At 35.8% G+C, this 20222-nt stretch overlaps 1 protein-coding gene across 1 annotated transcript in view; it reads left to right on the forward strand.

Moving 5' to 3' along the window:
• The window catches only part of LOC140150276 (uncharacterized), a 154797-nt gene that overhangs the window by 80823 nt on the left and 53752 nt on the right, over positions 1 to 20222 (forward strand). The window contains 4 exon segments of the mRNA XM_072172281.1: positions 6895 to 7071; positions 8822 to 8926; positions 13558 to 13704; positions 16167 to 16403. Coding sequence (XP_072028382.1) covers positions 6895 to 7071; positions 8822 to 8926; positions 13558 to 13704; positions 16167 to 16403 — 666 coding nt within the window.

Raw genomic sequence — 20222 nt, forward strand, 5'->3', positions numbered from 1 at the left:
CAACTGATTCAAGTAAAATCATCGTATTATATTGGGCTATACGCTGTTTTTTAAATATTTGGATTCTGATGCCTATTTCTCAACTTAGGTCCAGTTTTTTTTATTGTTCTGGGACACCCTGTACACTCCCCAGAGCCAATAGGTCAAACATGAATTATCACTCAAATTATTGTAACAGGTATACATTTCATGTTTTGTCTTTATATGTTGCCTGCATACCCAATGTGTCTTTGTTAACCCATTTTGACCCTACCTGCTACCCATACCTAACATTACATCACTGACCTTGCCCATTTCCTGTCCTATCCTTGCAATTTGACCTGATAACCATGGTAACCCACCCCATACTATGTGCTTTTTCATGTGCTAGGCAGTTCTGCACTGACCTCCACCAAGTCAAGACCATGCTGGATTCAACCATAGATAAGGAGACACTATCACTATCATGGACTTTAACACGCATAGCAATTACCTACAATGAAACATGAACAATATACTGCCAATAATCACAGCTCAAGTGCTATCTTTATCATTGTTGTTTCTTTCAAATATGAATAATATTAGTAAATAATCAATAAATTGCATGGTTTATAATAATTACTAGTATTGAGATATAATATATACAGAAAGACTATAGAGGGCGCTTCTCGGCGCGAAAAAATCTGGACGCGAAAAAATCTGACGCGAAAAAACTCGTTACAAACTCGGCGTTGGTTTTACAATCTCACCGTCATCGTTTTGAACTCAACGTTGTATTTTAAACCTCGACGTTATTATTTCATTCTCGACGTTATCATTTCATTCTCGGCGTTAATTTTTTTATTCTCGGCGTCATTTTTAAACTGGACGTCATTTTTTAAGTCTCGCCGTTTTTTGTCTTGTCTCGCGTGCCATATTAATCGCCATCAAAAACACATGTTATTAGTGTAATACAACCCCTTACTTAAATTTGCTTGTCATCTGTAGGGACTGTAATCACCCAAACACTGACTATCGTAGAAAGCCCAGAAGCACATGTAGAGAGGAAGAAGGAGCAAACTGTCCTTTTAAAGTTATTAAAAAGAATGTTCCTGATTGCACAATCTTTATCATGACAATCATCATGATTCAAGCTTGAATCAATGCCCTAGATCATGTAGTCAATACCGCATAGTCCTATAAAATATATACAAAGAACTTAGTGAGAGCTTGGTGAGATTTCCATATTTTTTTGCAAATCATGACATCGCTAGTCCCGTTTATGAGGTGATGTACACAAATTGGTTCTGATGGTATCAGCAATCGTTTGTTATTATTAGCCAGTCAACTAAATTGTTTGTGATCTTAGTACGTATACTTTTTACTGCCCTTATTCAAATCGATAATGCATTAGATTTTGAATTTTGTTTGGTAGTTAGATTCAGCATAACACCAAGTAATTCTTATAACAAGAATTCATTGACCGTTTAATGAGAATAGCAGAATGGTGTTTTTTCACGAATTGCAATTACACAATACAGTGGAACAAAATTAATATAGAACTACTTATTCTCGCCCGTTTTGGTTTAGCATATTTGACAAACCTTTTCTGTTTGAGAATCATGAGACATCCGATTTAGAAAAAAACAATTTACACTGTCAATGTTTGAAAGGAGGTTGAAAGTGTTTTGAAATATGGCACCATGTGCCCCCCTTTTGGTAGATGATTTAGTTCATTTAGAACTAAACAGCCGTGTATGGATCATTCTTAAATAGTTAAGTACATAATATAGCTATGAAACGGGGCATGAGAGAGTGGTACATGGGCACCTGTCACCCTCTATCATATAGATAACTGTGATGATCCCCATATCTCCGGATGATCATTCCTTCTATCTATCTCACCAGGAGTATATCGCAACTTAAATGTCATGACACGACGCAATCTGCAGGATATCCTGAGGAAACCGTATTGTCTTTAGTCCAAATCAATTACATGTACCTGTTTTTCTATGTCATGTATGATTTTGACTGACTGATGTCTTTGGTTGAAAACATTACTCTATGGCGATATTGGGCATTATGACCAATGATCAGTATCGTATTTTATTGCGTTGGGAAAAACAGTCACATTTGTTGGCTAAAACCAATAGTGTGTCGCTTGTGACTGAAGTATAAAGTCTGGTTTAGATCCATAGTAACGATGGTGGATAGTTGCCTCATTCGATTAAAACGCTCAGCTGTGAAAGTGGAATACAAGTTAAATGAGAAGAATAGGCTGTAAGAAATTAATTTTAGAGAGGACAGAAAAACACAATAAATCAAAAGGCGCATAAATACTACATAATACTCGCTATGAAGTTTACATAATTTGACCATCACATGAACCTATGTTGTTGGTCATTTAGAATGACTAATTACGAGTATGTAGAGACTATTTAGTAACTCATATTTCCCATGTTCATGATAACCTATATAATATATTCAAAACGTTATACATCGTGTAAACAGAATATCATGAACATGCGCTATAATCCACAATAATCTCACTTTGCGCCTGACAAAATCAAAACTGTATAAGGGAAATCAGAGATTGGAAATGTTATTAATGACAAACAGAATTCTAATGCAAGTTAATTCCGAGATAACGACACATTCGACTATGTCTGCTTATTTGACATTTAAAAATTCATACGTTCAATAGCTTACATACACGTTATATGCGAGTACATGTTACTATTGGTTTTTCAAACATGCAATCAAAATATCGAAGAATATACTACAATGTGACAATGTACAAAAGAAACAAGGCATTCGTATGCCTTAGTGATCGTCTAACATAGTAAATGTTGCCGTTGTGTTGATGACGCAATCACAGATCACAATATAAGATAAACATCGCTATACAAATGCAAAGCGAAACACTGGGTCTGTAAATATCCTCTGATCAAGAATAATATATATATTCTGATCAAGTGAAACTGCTTTGAACAATGTGTACGTTGCATAACAACAGCGTATGGGTCTGAACAAATAGGGCGATACTAGCTGATGAAAATAAATTATTTAAGATTCATTAATTATTAGAATTTTCCTTTTACAAATTATTTCGGAAACACACGAACTATGCAGTATTCAGCAATATATATAAAACACAGAATTGGATATTAAGAGGTAGAGCTCTGCAGTACTCAATACCAATTATGGTAGAGCTATTTTAAATTTAAATATTATTCTGTGTAGTGAAATTTAATAAAATATGTGTTTAAATTTAGAATTGGATATTAAATAGGTGTTTCGCAGGGTGAAATGTTTGATACTATCAAGTTATCTGTGGTTTATGATATCCTAATAGCTTTATATGTCTATCCGTGGTATGAGTTGGTATAAGCCCACTAAACATATTTATATAGCTATCTATTATGGCTCTCGGATGATATACATTCTTTGATTTTCCTTGTCATATTTTAGGGATTTAATTAGACAAACAGTGATTAATTTTGTAAGCCCAGAAGAACAATTTTATTGTAAAAGGAAAAAGGATCATATACTTCCAAGTTAATAAAATATAATAGACCTAATGGCACAATCATTATCATGACAATGATATCATCATGCTTTAAGTTTGATTTAATGCCCTAGACCATGCAGTCGATACCTTATAGCCGTAGCAAAATACAAGGAACGGAATTAGAGGTTGGTGAGATTTCCGTATTTCTTGCAAATCATGACATCGCTAGTCCTGTTTACAAGGTGATGGACGCAAATTGGTTCTGATGGTATCAGCAATCGTTTGTTATTAGCTAGTCAGCTAAATTGTTTGTGTTATTCTTTTGTACGTAGCATTTTGTTATTTATCAACCTCAAGTAGATAATGCAATAAATGTTGAAATATCATTGTTTGCTATAGTTAGATTCAGCAAGTAATCATGGTAATTCATGTAACAATAATTCTTGGACCTGTTAATGAGGATAGAACAATGTTTTGTGTGTTTTTTTTGCGTATTCGGTTACATTGGGCAAAATTATTAAACCACTTATTTTCACCGTTTCAGATTTCCCCTCAGTTTTTAAAGCTTTCGTCAGCATTGCTTATCTGTCAGCGAATCAGGAGATATCAGATTTAGAATAAAAATAGTTTGCACTATCTTCGGAAATAATTGTAATGGTTTGTCAACTTGTATGTGAATGATGCACCAATGTGTCCCCTTTTGGTAGATGTTTAGTCCATGTTAGAACTAAACAGCCGTGTATGGATCAATCTCAAAGAAGTACATGATGGCTATGATACGGGGCATAAGAGGGTGGTACATAGGCACCAGTCACCCTGTATCACATAGATAACTATGATGATCCTATATCTCCGGAAGATCATTCTCTCTATCTATCTCTCCAGGAGAATAATGCAACACAAATGTCATGACTCGACACTTCAGGTCTTCAAGTGTTGCTCTCCTAACAAAGCTCAGTTTATCCAAGGAATAATGTGATGACGTTCATAAATGTGCAGAAATGTGCAGAGTGCAGAACAACAAATGGTGCTAGTAAAAAGGACGGGACAGCTGATTAGATGACTTGGTGAGTAGCAGTGGGCTGAAAAGACCCTCACTGCTGGCAAATCTATGGTCTGGAAAACAAGTTGATCGAGAGTGTTGCAACTGGTAGCATCTTCCAAGTTGGAATGGACCGCACAAAGAAAGAGTATTTTTAAGTGTTGCTGGTAGCCAAATCTGGAATGTACCGTAAGTTGTGTGATCTTCTAGAGGTTGTGTGAAGCTTGATGTTTGGTGGAAAGCCGATGTTTGGGCCATGAATGGATTTTATGAAACATTGTGCATAGAGACATCTGTATTCTAGTGGATAACTGGTTTAATTGCAGCTGATGCAGAAGAGGTGCTACACGTGTCGTTCAGTCAAACTCTTCACAAATGAAACTTACAGCCTGTCACTGAACCATTTCCAACGATTTCCAAGAGATGGACTCACAAGCTGAGGCTACATACTCAAGTTGAGGTCTGACAAGATTGCTCTCAAATTGACAACAATCTATAGGAAAACCGTATTGTCTTTTAGTCCAAATCAATTACATGTACCTGTTTTTCTATGTCATGTATGATTTTGACTGATGTATTTGATTGAACACATTACTCCAGTGTCTGGCGGTAAGATATTAGTCATTGACCAATCAGCAATATCGTATTTTGTTGTGTAGGGAAATACAATCATATTTGTTGGCTAAAAGCAATAGCGTGTCGCTTGTGACTACAGTATGAAGTCCGGTTTTAAATTCATAGTAACGATGGGAAGTTGCCTTATTATTCTATTAAGGTTAGCAACTATTTTAAACTGTTGCAATTTGGTAGTTCACCGCATGGTAGATGAGCTTTGAAATATTGCATTGATCATTTCATAGCGAGCGTGAGGAAGAATTTAAATATCACATATACCTTTGTAGGTCCTTTGGTTCTTGACTTATGTTGTAAAGAGGGCTGAAACAACAACACTTTTGTAAAACGTGCGTAACTCATTAACAACAATAAATCAAGCAAGTTTTCCAAGTGTATGATTTGTAGAATGAACATCGAAGTGTTATTTTTCAATGATATATTGATTTAGAAAATGAAACATTAACCCCGGTATTGACCTGCATAATTTTGCAATGTTAGAAAATAGTAAAGCGACATTACGTGATGTCAAAAGTAAGAAAGAAGAATTCAATTTAAAAGTTCAATGAGAAGAATATGGTGAAAAAGCAATGGTAGATAGGACAGAAAGAAAATCAACAAATCAACAGGCACATAAAAATTATAAATACTACATAGTATAGCTCACCATTACGTTTACATAACCTTTACATGAACCGACGTAGTTAGTCATTGAAAATGACTAATTACGAGTATGTAGAGACCACATCGGAACCCATATTTCCTATGTTCATAATTTTATGATATACTCCCTTAAAACGTTTAACATCATGTACACAAAACATCATGAATATGCGATATAATCCATAATAATCTCACTTTGCGCGTGACAAAGTCAAAACTATATTAGGGAAATCAGAGATTGGAAATGTTAATAATAAAAATCGGAATTCTAGTGCAAGATAATGCTAAGATAACGACACATTCGACTATGTCTGCTTATTTGACATTTAAAAATTCATACGTTCAATAGCTTACATAAACGTTATATGTGAGTACATGCTATTATTGGTTTTTCAAACTTGCAATTAAAATATCAAAGAATATACTTCAGTGTACAAAAGAAACCAGGCATTTGTATGCTTTAGTGATCGTCCAACATAGTTAATGTTGCCGTTGTTTTGAAGACGCATTCACTGATCATAGGTCTGTAAAATATACTCTGATCAAGTGAAAAATATGAATTATTAACTGCTTGGAACACTGCAAGGTACACGTATCATAACGGCAGCAAATAATATTTGAACAAATCAGGCGATACTAGCTGATCAAAATAAACTCAAGGTTCATTAATAAAACAAAACACGTAATCATTGTATTGTAAATCACCTAACAATTAATGGAATTTACAGATTATTTGATGCAATATTCAGTAATTCAGCAGTATACATACATAGAACTAAGTATTGATATTTGGCATGATGAAATGGTTGATAATATCAAGTTGGTTTATGATATGAGTAATAGCTTCATCTGTCTATCCGTGTTATAATGAGCTGGCATAAGTCCACAAAACATATTGATATTGCCATCTATCATATCTGTACAAGTGATATACAGTTATCTTTGCTACTCATGTCACGATATAAACACCTAATATAGTGTGATGTCTAGTTTAAGGGTAGCTATATTGACTGTAACAAACACCTTTAAGACATACAAGAAACCTATTTAGAACAAGTAAATAAAACATAATACTTCTGGTGTTTTTGTTCCATTTCATATTCTATAGAAGTGCCTTAGAGATCGCATTGATTCTCTTGAGAAGCAGCTTGCTGAAGAGAGACAACGATGCCGTGTCGCCGAGAAGCGAGCCGAGATGCTGAACGGGGACGAAGGGCCAAGTCCTATCAGTCTATCCTTTGATGCTGCTTACAAAGAACGAGAAAAAGAACTGCTTAGGTTTGAGGTAAGTAGGGTGGCGCTTTGTTTCACACAAAATTACTGATCCATAAAATATAAACAAGAGATATTCAGGATGTTATGACAAGTTAACACTGGAAATGCAATACTTTGTGTAGATTGATTGATCCATTAGTTGATTGATCGATCAGTTAATTATTGATCATTAATTAGTTGCATACGAAAGCAACATTTAATGTTACCTTCCCTTGAAAAAGTTTGATTTTTTTCGCATTTAATACAGAAACTTTAAGTTGCAAATTTGCATTTTATTTGGAGCTGATGGCTTTTAACGAGCAATGTAATACTATTCAGTTTTTGTTTACTTGTAATGTGTTATTATGTTTCACTTCTATATTGAAAATAAGTAACCTGCTATCATTTGAATGACATTAATACATAATACATGATTTAACATTTGGCGGCCAATTAACTTCATTCTCAAATTTATTTATCAAGCAATACCATACAATTTAATACATCGTGTCTTCATTACCCCGTTTACATCTCATTAGTATTACACACAAATCTGAATTTAAAGTAGTATTAGGATATTATTTATAAAATATGCTTGCAAAGGGAGAAAGACTGCCATTTTTGACAAATATTTTTATCGATGAAGCAATCGCAAACATGCCCACAAAGTGGATGTTAAAGATACTATCGTGTTTACCTTAGAAATATGATATACACTTGTCTGCAATGATGTTATTCCTACATTAATACACTACCGATGTGTCAAATACTGTCGCCATTTTGGTTATGTCTGAGTTTTAACGGTACAAGTGATTCACCAATGTCATCAATGTATTGAGGATTCCAGAGCAGTCATTTTGAACGATAACATTAAATTGGTAAAATTAGGTTAATTAAAGAAAATATTCCATGTGGTGTATTCTCTTGTGTTAAACTAAAAAATAAAGGAGATTTGTATGGCTTCAGTGCCTAATGATGTAAAGAAGCCATAATAATATCCAGCAATTATATCTGATGTATTTTCTTGTGTTGAACAATGGGAGAATTCGAATGTCGTTAACATTTTTAATACAACCATTGAAAATGCGAAAAACTTCACTTTATTATAAGAGAGCTCAGTTTAATGTAAGCTATTCACTAATTTCACATAAAAAAAATCTGATAAATTCTCCGAGTGACCTTAATGTGTGAAAATACTACGTGTGTCTAGAAAGGATTATGCATGTGTAACTCGTATGTCCTTCAAAATGACTCTCGCCTCTCATTCTTGTTAATAACATACTAAATTGACGACATTGACAGGTGCGCTAGATTTTCACCATTATCTTGTCAATATAGTGGCATTCCTGAACGCATCAATTGCATTTAGATGCTTCTGTGCTGAAACCATGCGAAGAAAGCACTAGATAATATAAGAGTATAAATTATCAGGCTTTTATCATGGCGTAATGGCAATGTGTTTTTTGGTCGGTAATGGTTACTATGTACACGTATAACCATTATTTTCTTATCATGTATAACATAAGGCACGGGTTTATGGTCAGTGAATTTGTTAGATGTGCCATTACAATGTTCAGTGTTGAACTCGGTAATGTGCACCTGTACCACCTATAAAGTGTTCAGGAATGTCCAATATGAACATGTTAATGCTTTAAAAGACCTATTAATAGTATTAAGGTCAAGCTTGAAAGGGGCGTGTAGACAAATTTACCTTGTAGTTGAGTAGAGAGTAAATAGTTGCTTAGATGGTAGACATCATGTGCTCCATTTCACAACTACAGCTGAATGAATGTCATCTCACAATGGAAGATCTCAAGACAGAAATTACCAAGGAAAAAGAGCAGAGACTACAAGAAAGGGCCGAGTATGAGCAGCAGCTCCGAGAGGTTAGTCCGCAAACTCCCATCCATCTGGACTGTGTTGTGGTTCTAGTAGTTAGGGCTTATAGTATAGATTTAGAAGATAAAAGTAGTTGCAAAACTCCACTGACTCAACTTGAGCCGAGTGAATTGACTCGCATGCATATTTTAACAGGTATATTGAGCGTAATGCTTTTGAAACATCTGTCTTGGAACATCTTATATCGATACGTAATTAACGCTGAAAACGCTGCACATTTCATTAAAGGTATTTTGAAACGGTTTGCGAATTTTAAGTCTCAGTGTGCTATTGTCGGTGCTTTGAACACACACATGGCATACAGGACATGATCATAATCCACACGGAAGCCATTTAGGATATAGAGGGAAATATTAAAATTTATTAACATTAAGCGTTGTGTCGGTTGCACTAAATACCCCAATGACCCTTGGAGACGACCGTTGTAAGGAAATAAAAAACAAGGTAAAACGTCCAATCCAGTCGTATGCGTTTGATCAGAAATATGCTTAAAATGTAGTATTCGTTTTGGAAGCATGACCCATTTAGTTAACTCTTCTATTGGCAATGTCAAAGAAGAAGCAGATCTTAAAATGAAGGGGTTGCAACAATCTGTTAAATGTCAGAGACAACGCCAAAACCTAAATACATAATGCAAATATACTCGGTTAAATATCATCGCTGTTTTGTGTATGCCTGTGGGTCAATTTACTTTGTCTTCGATAATAGCGAGTTTTTGAGTCTCAGTGGTATTCGTATTTCTTGCTCTAATTCACATTGTCTTTAATGTTGCCGTAAATATTTTGTTAGTGTTTGCCAGAAACATCATGAATTTATTTTCTGCATGCATACAACTAAGGCAATAAATACTAGTAAGAAATTTATTATACGTCGACGGCCTTAATAGAAAATTGTACCATTTGAAAACCAAATTGAAAACATTCTTTAACAATTTTTCAATGTTTAACCTTATTGTGCAATTAGATTGACATACTTTCTTCCTTTAAGAATTTGTAATAGGTTAAATGATTCATGCTTGTCGTGGTTAATCAAATATATTTTTATGGAGAGTTTTATAGAATATGGTCATGATGGTGAAATTGCTTGTTATGGTGTATAATTTCACCTTTGGGGAACTTAAAGGTATAGTTTCTGATAGTATATCTTGAGTTACCAATATGACACCATGCAATAACTTGTTCGTGTGTGTGTTCGGTGTGTGTAATCCAGCTTTAAAATGCATCCATCCATGGTTTGATCAATGAAATAAAATGTCCCCACGAACACGCCTAGCTCAAAGGCTATATGACTTTACATTTAGCTTGGAGGCATTTTCGCTATTTCCGAAAGCAGCTTCCTTGATGTTCACGGTCGATTGCAAATGCTTGTTTTAACTCCTTGCCCGATGAGCGAATATCCTTACAATAATAGTGACAAGGCAATAGGTAGCACGACACCTTTTAAATACACTAAGATACTATCATACCGGGCTTTTGTATAAAAGAATCGTTAACACAATTTTGCGAAGAAATTGAAATATCTGGAATGAGGGTATAATGAATGAAAAGTTATAAAAATGAAGTTTGAGCTATCTTAGAAGAAAATATAGGCACACATTCCAGTTTAACAAGACACCAACATATACCCTTGCTGGAAATAATGTGATAGAGCTTCAAGATTTTCGCACTATAAGTGCTAAGACATGCTAGTTCCTTAAAGCTACACGTTTACAAGTCTCGTACCTCGCCTAGTAAGGGAGGGTTCGATGCTTACAGCGGATATTGAACATACTAATACATAATAAATCAAAAGCCAGCAAATAAGATTTAGGAGCTTTAAATCTTTAGGCAAGCGTTCATTACATTGCAAAAGGTATAGACAAAGTATTTTTAATGGGCTACCACAGATACAACGTTCACAGATACATAGATTTTAAATTAGTCTGTCTATGAAGTTTGTTAATGTATATTCAAAATGTCTACCCTTTCTTTACCACGCCGGCAACCGGATCATCCCCTCACAAAACGTGTGTCTTAAAATACATTTTTGGTAATGGAATTTTGTTCAGACTATTCACCGACTTGACAGAATCCAAGGCAATGTGTCAAACTTAGCTTTCAACAAATCAATCACAGACAACCAAATAAAGAGATTGTCTGAGGGGAGTGTTGCTATGTTGCTTTATAGGTCAGTGACACGTTACCATGGAAACGTGCAAAATATACGACGTGCATAAGCATCTCGGCAAACACAAAATGTTGTACAGAAAACGTGTAAATGTCGAGTTTATGTAAAGGGTATATGAAGGGTATAAAACGTTTGAATAACATAAAAACATTTTGGAAAACTTGCTTCAATACTAACATAATATTAAACGTGCTGCAAAATATGATTTAAAAATGTTTGTTCAAAATATTTTACAATGACATTTAAAAAAAAATTTAAAATGTTTTTGCAGTGTTTTTCATAGAAAACATTTTCAAATGTGTTCATCGCCTTTTTATAACCCAACACTTAAATGTTATTAACACGTTTTGACAAAAACTAAGACATGTTTTACCCTGATATTTAGCAGATAGGCGAGGTATGCTTGTTCTCTGTTGGCAAGTGGCTGTCTTCAGTGAACGGCTCTTTTCAGAGCCACCCAAACCTTTTACATTAGCAGATAGGTGATGTCTGCTTGTTCTCTGTTGACAAGGGACAGTCTTCACTGAACGGCTCTTTTCAGAGTCACCAAACCTTTTACATTAGCAGATAGGTGAGGTTTGCATGTTCTCTGTTGGCAAGGGGCAGTCTTCAGTGAACAACTCTTTTCAGAGCCACAAAACCTTTTACATTATCAGATATGCGAAGTCTGCTTGTTCTCTGTTGACAAGGGGTAGTCTTCAGTGAACGGCTCTTTTCAGAGCCACCAAACATTTTACATTGACAGATAGGTGAGGTTTGCTTGTTCTCTGTTGACAAGGGCATTCTTCAGTAAACGGCTCTTTTCAGGGCCACCTGACCAGCAGGCAAAGGGCGGCCTACATGTCTCATTCTTAGGTACTTTGTCCTGAAGAAGTCAGAGCTACTCCTGACGAAAGCTTGTCAGTTCTAAACTTGTCCCGACGGCGAACCCGCTGAAACTTACCAACTGTTTATAACCTGTTTATAACGTTTTAAAAACATTTGTGTCTTTGCTGGGATAGATATATAAAACGACCTAGCAATTACTTTTGCGACCAAGGTTTGACACGGGTATTGATGACAATAGGTATTGTTTTGCTATTTTTTGAAGGAATGTTTAAGTGAATGCAGACAGGTTATTGATTGGGTAAATGAGCACATGTGTGAGGAACAGCATTTATAGGAGACTTCCAACAAATGATTATCGCGTATGCGCGGATTAGTCAAAAAGTAAATGGTCAAAATCAGTTCCCTTTATCAAACTTCCTCATAAATGATAAAAAATGACGTCAATATTTTTGAAGCTTCAGCGCCATCGAAACTGATTAAAGAAAGTGTAAGGCTCAAACTGACAGAATTCACCACGATGTAGCACAGATGAGTTGATACAGCCCGGTAACCGTATCAAACACTCTAACCGGTCAGGATATGCTGGATTAAGATTGTCACAACCATGATCACTGGAGGAACTCGTTCTGCTCCAACGAACACACACACTCACACGTTTTATTGCCTGATTTAAATTACTCGTGAACACGTGTAATTTTACACGTAGAGATCATCCATCTTTTGGAATTAGTTTTGTTAGTGTTAAAACGTATCAAAAAATCAAATCAAATTTATTTGTTAATCAGTAATTTATTTGTTAACGAAAAACATGGTCCTTTCTGTTTATGTCTTAGTGTGCATGTGCTTAAATGTAAAACATTGATGTACTCCCAGTGGCGTAGCCAGGACTTGTGGGGAAGGGGGGGGGAAGATGACTTTCAATCGGGGGAATTGGACGAAAATGGTCATAAATGCGTTAAAAAAAAGCCAAAAAGGCTTTAAAATTAGAGAATAAAGATATTGTTTTTAGCCGCTGGAGTGCATCTATCGTCTCATATACCACGGGCGACATCATTATTTTAAGTAAAATAACGAGGCGAAGCCGAGTTGTTTTACGCCAAAAATAATGATGTCGCCCGTGTTATATGAGACGATAGATGCACGACAGGGTTAAAAACAATAAATTCTCATTCTTAAACACTTCAATTCAGATAAAAATATCATAAGTAGTACAAATTTCATCAAATTAAATCTTACATTTTGCAAGGGATTACCTAGGGCTTAAAATCGATCAGTCCGGTTGTTGCTATGCGCCTCCGATTGGTTAAAATAGCGAGTACGAGTATCGTGTCGATGCACACACGCTTGCAGGAACGTTCTCAAGTGTTTAAGAATCTTAAATATCAGGGCGGCCAGCATCCGCACCACAAGAGGGGTGGGGGTAGGGGCAAGACCTACCGGCTACGCCACTGGGTACTACTTCGTATACGTTGTGCAGCAGTATCTCTATAGTAGTTTACTCTTCTGCTCAGCACATCCCAAAGTGGTATGTGTTATCTTTGTCTCTTTCCTTCTTTTTATTCCTTACACTTCTCTCCTATCCCTCTTTCATTTTCGCCGTCTCTTTTTGGATGGTATCTTGTAGTCCCTACCCGATTCTCCGCCACCTACTGTCTATAGTGACCCTGAATCCTCAATACCTGAATACATCTGCCTGTCCTTCTGTATTGATACCAGCTTAACTGTGCCTCTCTCTGACCCATCTTTTCTCACTTTTTCTTGCTCATTGTGTTTCTAAATTATGGATGTATCTATTTACTTTTGAAGTTGTTTAATACTGATAAATTTGTACTTAACTATGTTATGTATAATTACACTGTATGTATGTTTTATATGGAGATATCACACTTGCACAATCATGCTGTTAAATGCACTTATTTACCTAATTCTAAAATCTGGCTATTCCAGAAAATAACTGCACACTACCTGTACAGGAGTAACTTTTCAATTAAGGAAATGTCTGGTTTTCCAAGTTTACTTTCTGATGAAAACCACTGGAATTCCAGTTACTGGAAGACAGCTTGGCAATGCAATTAAATAAATGCAAATGAAAAATCACAGAATTGTCCAAAATTAGCTCTCGAATTCAGGATTTCCGATATTGAACTATTTTTCTGCTGGATTTTTCGCCTTTGGACGCTATGAAAGTCTGGATTTCGAACAATCGCGACTGGATAAAATCGTCCGAAAATCCAAACTCCTCCGTCGGAAGTGTGCATCTATTTTCTGGAATAGCCCTTTGATAGTTTTACAAGCAATAAAATTATAAGTCAGAATGATTATTTGAATTGCATCCTATAATGCCCAATATTGTTAGGTACATGCCCAAGTTTATATATACTGAGTAATGCACGATTATTGTTATAGGCCGGAAGCTGTTATTATGACATAGGGAACCACTTTAGATATCTATTTCATGATAACGATATAGCGTGTAGTGTGCTATAGTTTGTAAAGAGACGATAGTTGATAGTCTCTATTGAATTCTTCTTTTTGGTCAGTTTAGCTACAGTCAAACCAGGTTTAACCATTTTAATAAAACATTTTGAAACATATTTGGGTGTTACTTTACACAAAATTCGTTATTCGTGACGCAGCGTTGTTTTAATGCTGTTGTGGAATTGTGACTTTTGTTTCTCGTAATAATTCACCAAATCCTTTTTCAAATTGTAATTAACCCTTCCATCACCATTTCTGCTTAATCAAAGCCAGAGTTATGATAGCTAGAAAAACAGAACTTTTGAGAAGTGACACTGATATAGAATTAATAATGTCAGTGACAGTATCATTACATGTCGATGTCGCTACTTCACGCGGTCACTATTAGATCATAGACCCTTTAACATAGAACACTTTGTGAGCACCTGGATATATGAATCACAGAGATTGAAGTCATATGTGCCAGCCACAAGTTAATGTGTCATATTGTATTTAACACATAGGGTTACAAGTGACAGACGATGATTTCAGTCAAAAATGACATTTGTTACTTTAAATAATTAAAGTCTGCAAATGACATTAGCCACGTTTAAAATGGTTTAAGTAAATAATCAAGAACGAAATAGACTGATTGATTCAAATGTGAAAGGTTTAGATGTCACAAGTACCGTGTAAAAGTTCCCGCGTAAAAAGCGTTAGATATTTGATAGCTTAAGGGCACAATTAACTGACCGAAGGTAGCATCTAAATGATAGCATGTGTGTTAACCGTAGATACCCAAATATAGCACCACACGTCTGTCAATACTTGTATGAGATCTAGTCATTCGCATACATTTCAGCACCTTAAGTATGTACCATACAAATTGGCACTTAACATTGCGATTGCCATTTCACTTTATTACACATTATGCTGCATGGTTATTTGAAGCCGATCAATGAAATAGTACACTTAAAGATGAGATCGTCTCGAGTCAGCCCGCACATCTTCCAATTTATGGCTGTCAATTATTACATTATACATTTTTTCTGATATGTTTCATTTGTTTGGGAATGATAAGCGCTTTTTATTGCTGCCACTCACAGGCTAGCTCGTAACATTACGCACTAACCCGGGCTGCCTACCACCTGTTCATCAAGACATTGGTTAATGGCAAGAGATTTTGCAGATGAGTTATTTCATTTCCCGGACGACACTTTTGTTTTTTAAAAATAATTTACTGGGAAAAGACAATTTTATAGGTACCATCCCGTTACATGGATGTTGCTTATCAAGGGTGTGTATATCAGACGCAATTACATACAAAGTGTCGCACATCATATCAGAAGGCGGATGGAGCGAGGTTGAGAACGTGTTGGTCTTGTCGGTTTAGATACAGACTTATATCATCACCTTCTCATTATCACTGTTCCCACAGCATTTTTATCTTTTGCTTTTTTGAAGATAACTGTGTTGTCACGTAGTACACATTAATCAGAATGTTTAGTTGACACGCCCAGATCAGTAGAATATTTACATTAGTAACTGTAAAAGAAATGTAATCTTGTCAAAATCTCGAACCAGTAACCATAGTCTGTCACAATTTTTGCGTTTGCACGAAATCACTACTAACATAAACCATTAACCCTTCCACTCTCCATACTTTATTTTTCATCATATTGTCCATTAAAAAACCCCTCGCCTCCAAAAATTCTCGTCACATAACCCCTACCCCCCACTTCATGTGTCGTCCCAATGTTGGTATATGGAGCGTAGATTCTGAGCCAGTTTTCCCCCGCGCAGATGAACGAGGATCGTGGACGAACCATAGAACGTCACGCCCTAGAGAAAGAAAGTTCTGAACTGCAGAGGAAGATGGAGTCATTAGCTTGGAGACGAGAAAGAGCAGCGCTGTCCAAGAGAGTTGCCCAGTTGAAGACAAAAGTGGTGGCACTTCAAGACAGAGTTACCTCTCCGCCAATAAGTGAAACCGACGAACCACTTAGTGAACACGTAAGAAGTTTATGTGGTTGCAGTGAATCCCTGTTTGGTGGTCCCAAGGAGTGGTTTGAAAACATATCTTCACGATGGCCGCTAATACCCTGTTAACGTCCTGTTACGATTGTCATACGTGCCTGTCGTGATGTTATAAACAACATTTGTAAAGCATGCTCTGAGGTTCATGTAAGAGTATTCAGTCCACCGGTAGATGTGTTGTAAGACCACTCAATGTTTTCCTTCGCATTTAAACATCTTAATTATATGATAAAAGTACAAGTTGCATTTCAAGGCATTTTAAAGCACCAAAAACGTACCTACAAACCCGAATGAAATTTTCGCGCATGAGGCACCGAAGCACTTATCTTATATATACGTTTTTGCTCGCTTGACGTTAACAAAAAATCAAATTTATGTAAGCAATATGTTTATTACATTTTTGTCGTCGTTGTCATTGTTAACGTTCGTTTTTTACCATCATGTAGAATTGGAAAAAAAAGAAAAGAAAAGCAAAAATCGGAACTAACAAGGGTTTAGGTACGAATAATCACGATTTGGTGCAATTTTGTCTGCGTATTACTGTATTTTTGCATCATTGTTTCATTTGCTTTGGCAAAAAAACAAACAAGCAAACAAACAAACAATCAACATTCCACATTCTTTAAGCTTGGTGTATAAATTTAAGTATTAACATGGGTAAAGTATTCGCTTGCGCAATCACATAAAGGATAATTCACACCTTCTGTAGGTAACATAAAATGTGAAATCGACTAGCATTTTGAATGCGTTTTTATTGTAAATATATCAGTCCAAATTGCCGTCAATGCAATGTGCGATCAGTGGTGTCATGTTCATTCACACAGCTGTGCTAACCGCAAGTCAACACAGTGGCGTGGTGGGAAGTGCTTAAATCATCCTCTGGGCTGGAATACTTGGGGTCTTTTTATCTTTTTGGTTTCGGTTCCTCAATTTGTCAGAAACAAGGGATTAATGTGAATTGATCTGTAATTTGAATTCACTGTTGTTAAGTTTCAAGTACCAATCAGCTTAATATTTCAATAGAGGTGGATGCCTGCTGTCAATCCAGGCTGTATAAGACAAGATTATAGAACACCTACAGTGTGTGGAACACCTGTGTTTTTAGTGGTCTAGCGCCCCTCTCCCTTTATTGTCCTCGCATATAGACCCAACATATTATCACATTACCAATTCCAATTGTTACGCCAATGAATGAAATCAATCAGTTTCGCTTCAACGCAATTCCTTGGTGTTGCACATTACCACACACTCAGGTTTTTGGTACGAAACTAATTCCCCGTTTCATCTCTACATATGACCGATTTTTGCGCAATTGCGCGAACAAGTATACCTACATGCCTAAAACTACCCAATACTTCTTGGCAACACTAATTAGTGTGTATTTCAATGCTAGGTTATTTTCACGAGCCACTCCCGCCTAGGCTGAAGTGCCTATACACCAAACGCAAGTCAATTCAGTATCGAAGTTACGTAATGTTGCTATGTCAACGAGATCACGCACTTGAGTAGTGAACCACGATCGAAACAATCACCACGTAAAGTATATGGCACTCGAAGGTATACCAAAATAGCGTGATCCGGTAACCAAGGGAATTACGTAACCACTTCGATGGTGAATTGAAGCCGTACAGCTTATCGCGAATTTAAGACAGTAAAATTTAAACACTTCTTTTGTCTAGATTAGCACAAACCCTCTCATCTCCAGTTAGCATAACTCAACAATCCGAAAACAGAAACTCTCTTACACTTTTAGTGAGCAACAAAAGACTACTGTCTGTTCAATTAGCTTAGATTCTTGTATTTTTAAGATATTTGAAAAACTAAAACACTGTGGTCAAAGTCATCAAAGAAAAGTGTTAGCTCAGCCTTAGACCCAACGTGATTTATACTTTTCAAATTCCAAAGTTCAATTTGAAACCCCATTTCTTTTCATTTTTGGTCTTTTCCTGCGATATTTTTATAAAAAGCCGTAGAACGTCAGGTACCATAAACTTTTTTGAATCAATCCATTTAGTGCAATGGGGACGAATGTCATAATAATTAGTTGCGCTGAGATATAGTATTCGACCATCCGCATCAGTAAGTATTGTCCAGCTAAATAGATATATTTGCCAGTAGGCCTAACTTTTTTATGTTGAAACCGTTGAATCATTACGTTATTATGAAAATGTGAATATGAACTAAGGTTTTCCAGAATAGGCCCAGCTTATATAAATACATTCCTTGCGTATTTATATTTATTATTGGAAAGAAATGATGGTGTTAAACAAAACTCAATTTACATTGTAAACCAGTTGAAATAAGAACGAAATCCATAATTTTAATGTCATTGTTTAGGAAAAAGATAATGCTCAACATAATGTTATGCATAAAACGTATTCGCGCATATAATTTCGTGCAACAAAAACATGTGGACAATCGTCACCTATAGACCCTATCCAATAACCGGAACGACATAACAATTGAAATGGCAGGACAGATTGTTTTGCTGAATTGGATAGGGTCTATGCCCTAAGTTGAGAATGGACCATCCCACTCGATTTGTGAAAAGGTCGCGAACCCTTTTGGTGGACCCAAGTAACTGCCTAAAATGAGGCAAAATTGAAAAGAAATGGGGTTTTAAATTGAACTTTGGAATTTGAAAAGTTAAGATCACATTGGGTCTAAGGCTGTGCTAACACTTTTCTTTGATGACTTAGACCAAAATTTGTTATTTTTTCAAATATCTTAAAAATACAAGAATCTAAGCTAATTGAACAGACAGTAGAATAAAAGGATTGTTCACACCTCCCATGCTAACACTTCAAAATAACAATGAGATCTGAAACCGAAAACTGAAACAGGAACTGAAACCAAAAAGACAAGAAGACCCTTGAGTCGTAATGTTCACGATATAATGCAGGTGTTACTTTAATACGTTAAATGTGTCAGCCAGGGTATCCAGAGTAACCAATCTAATATTATAAGCCTACACATCATCAAAATTGCCATTCACCATGTTCACATCTGCAAGTTGATCGACACAAAATGCAATCTGTGTCATTACTTTTACGCCTAAAATCACAGGCGTGTTAGCTTTCATCCATTCCCAGACAAATTCAAAAGTGCTTGAACTGGTTGACATCACTATGTAGCATGTTGGGATTTTAAAAGTCTTAGTCTTACGACAACCTAATTAATTGGATTAAATTGCTGACCTCTGGGAGTCTGCAACATGCATGTGTACAAGCATTGTATTCCAAACATTGTATTCCAAACATTGTATCCAAGAAAAAAGTACAATCACCTTTAATTTCGGTTTCCTATTGTGCTGTAATAGTGTATCAAAAACGCCGATTCACATATGCATTTAATGGTAACACACTCATGCAATTCGAGCGGATAGAATTTTAAAAGCTCATATTGAGTTTTATGAGGCTTTATTTTTTTTTTCTAATATGGCCATTAACCTGTTTTTGTTGCTTCTTATACATTATTTATGTTTATTTTAACATCGAAGTACTGATAAGTTAAACTCTGATAGTTGAAAATATCAAGTACCCCTTCTCTTGTTTTATTCTTCATTTCGACCTCTCATATTCGTCAGCTAGGTTTCAATGTCGGTCTAAAAGAAGATATTCTAACAAATAAGTGTATTGCACGTGTATTGTTAAGTTTCTACCAATCAGAATTTCGTAAGAATATTTACAGGCCTTAGCATGATTTGCCAAAATGTCCCATATTTTGATTTTAAACAATAAGACTGTCGACTAATACTTAGGTATTCGCTCAAATATCTTCTAAATTCACATGATT

The sequence above is a fragment of the Amphiura filiformis genome, chromosome 4, assembly GCF_039555335.1.
Source record: "Amphiura filiformis chromosome 4, Afil_fr2py, whole genome shotgun sequence".
Classification (NCBI taxonomy): domain Eukaryota; kingdom Metazoa; phylum Echinodermata; class Ophiuroidea; order Amphilepidida; family Amphiuridae; genus Amphiura; species Amphiura filiformis.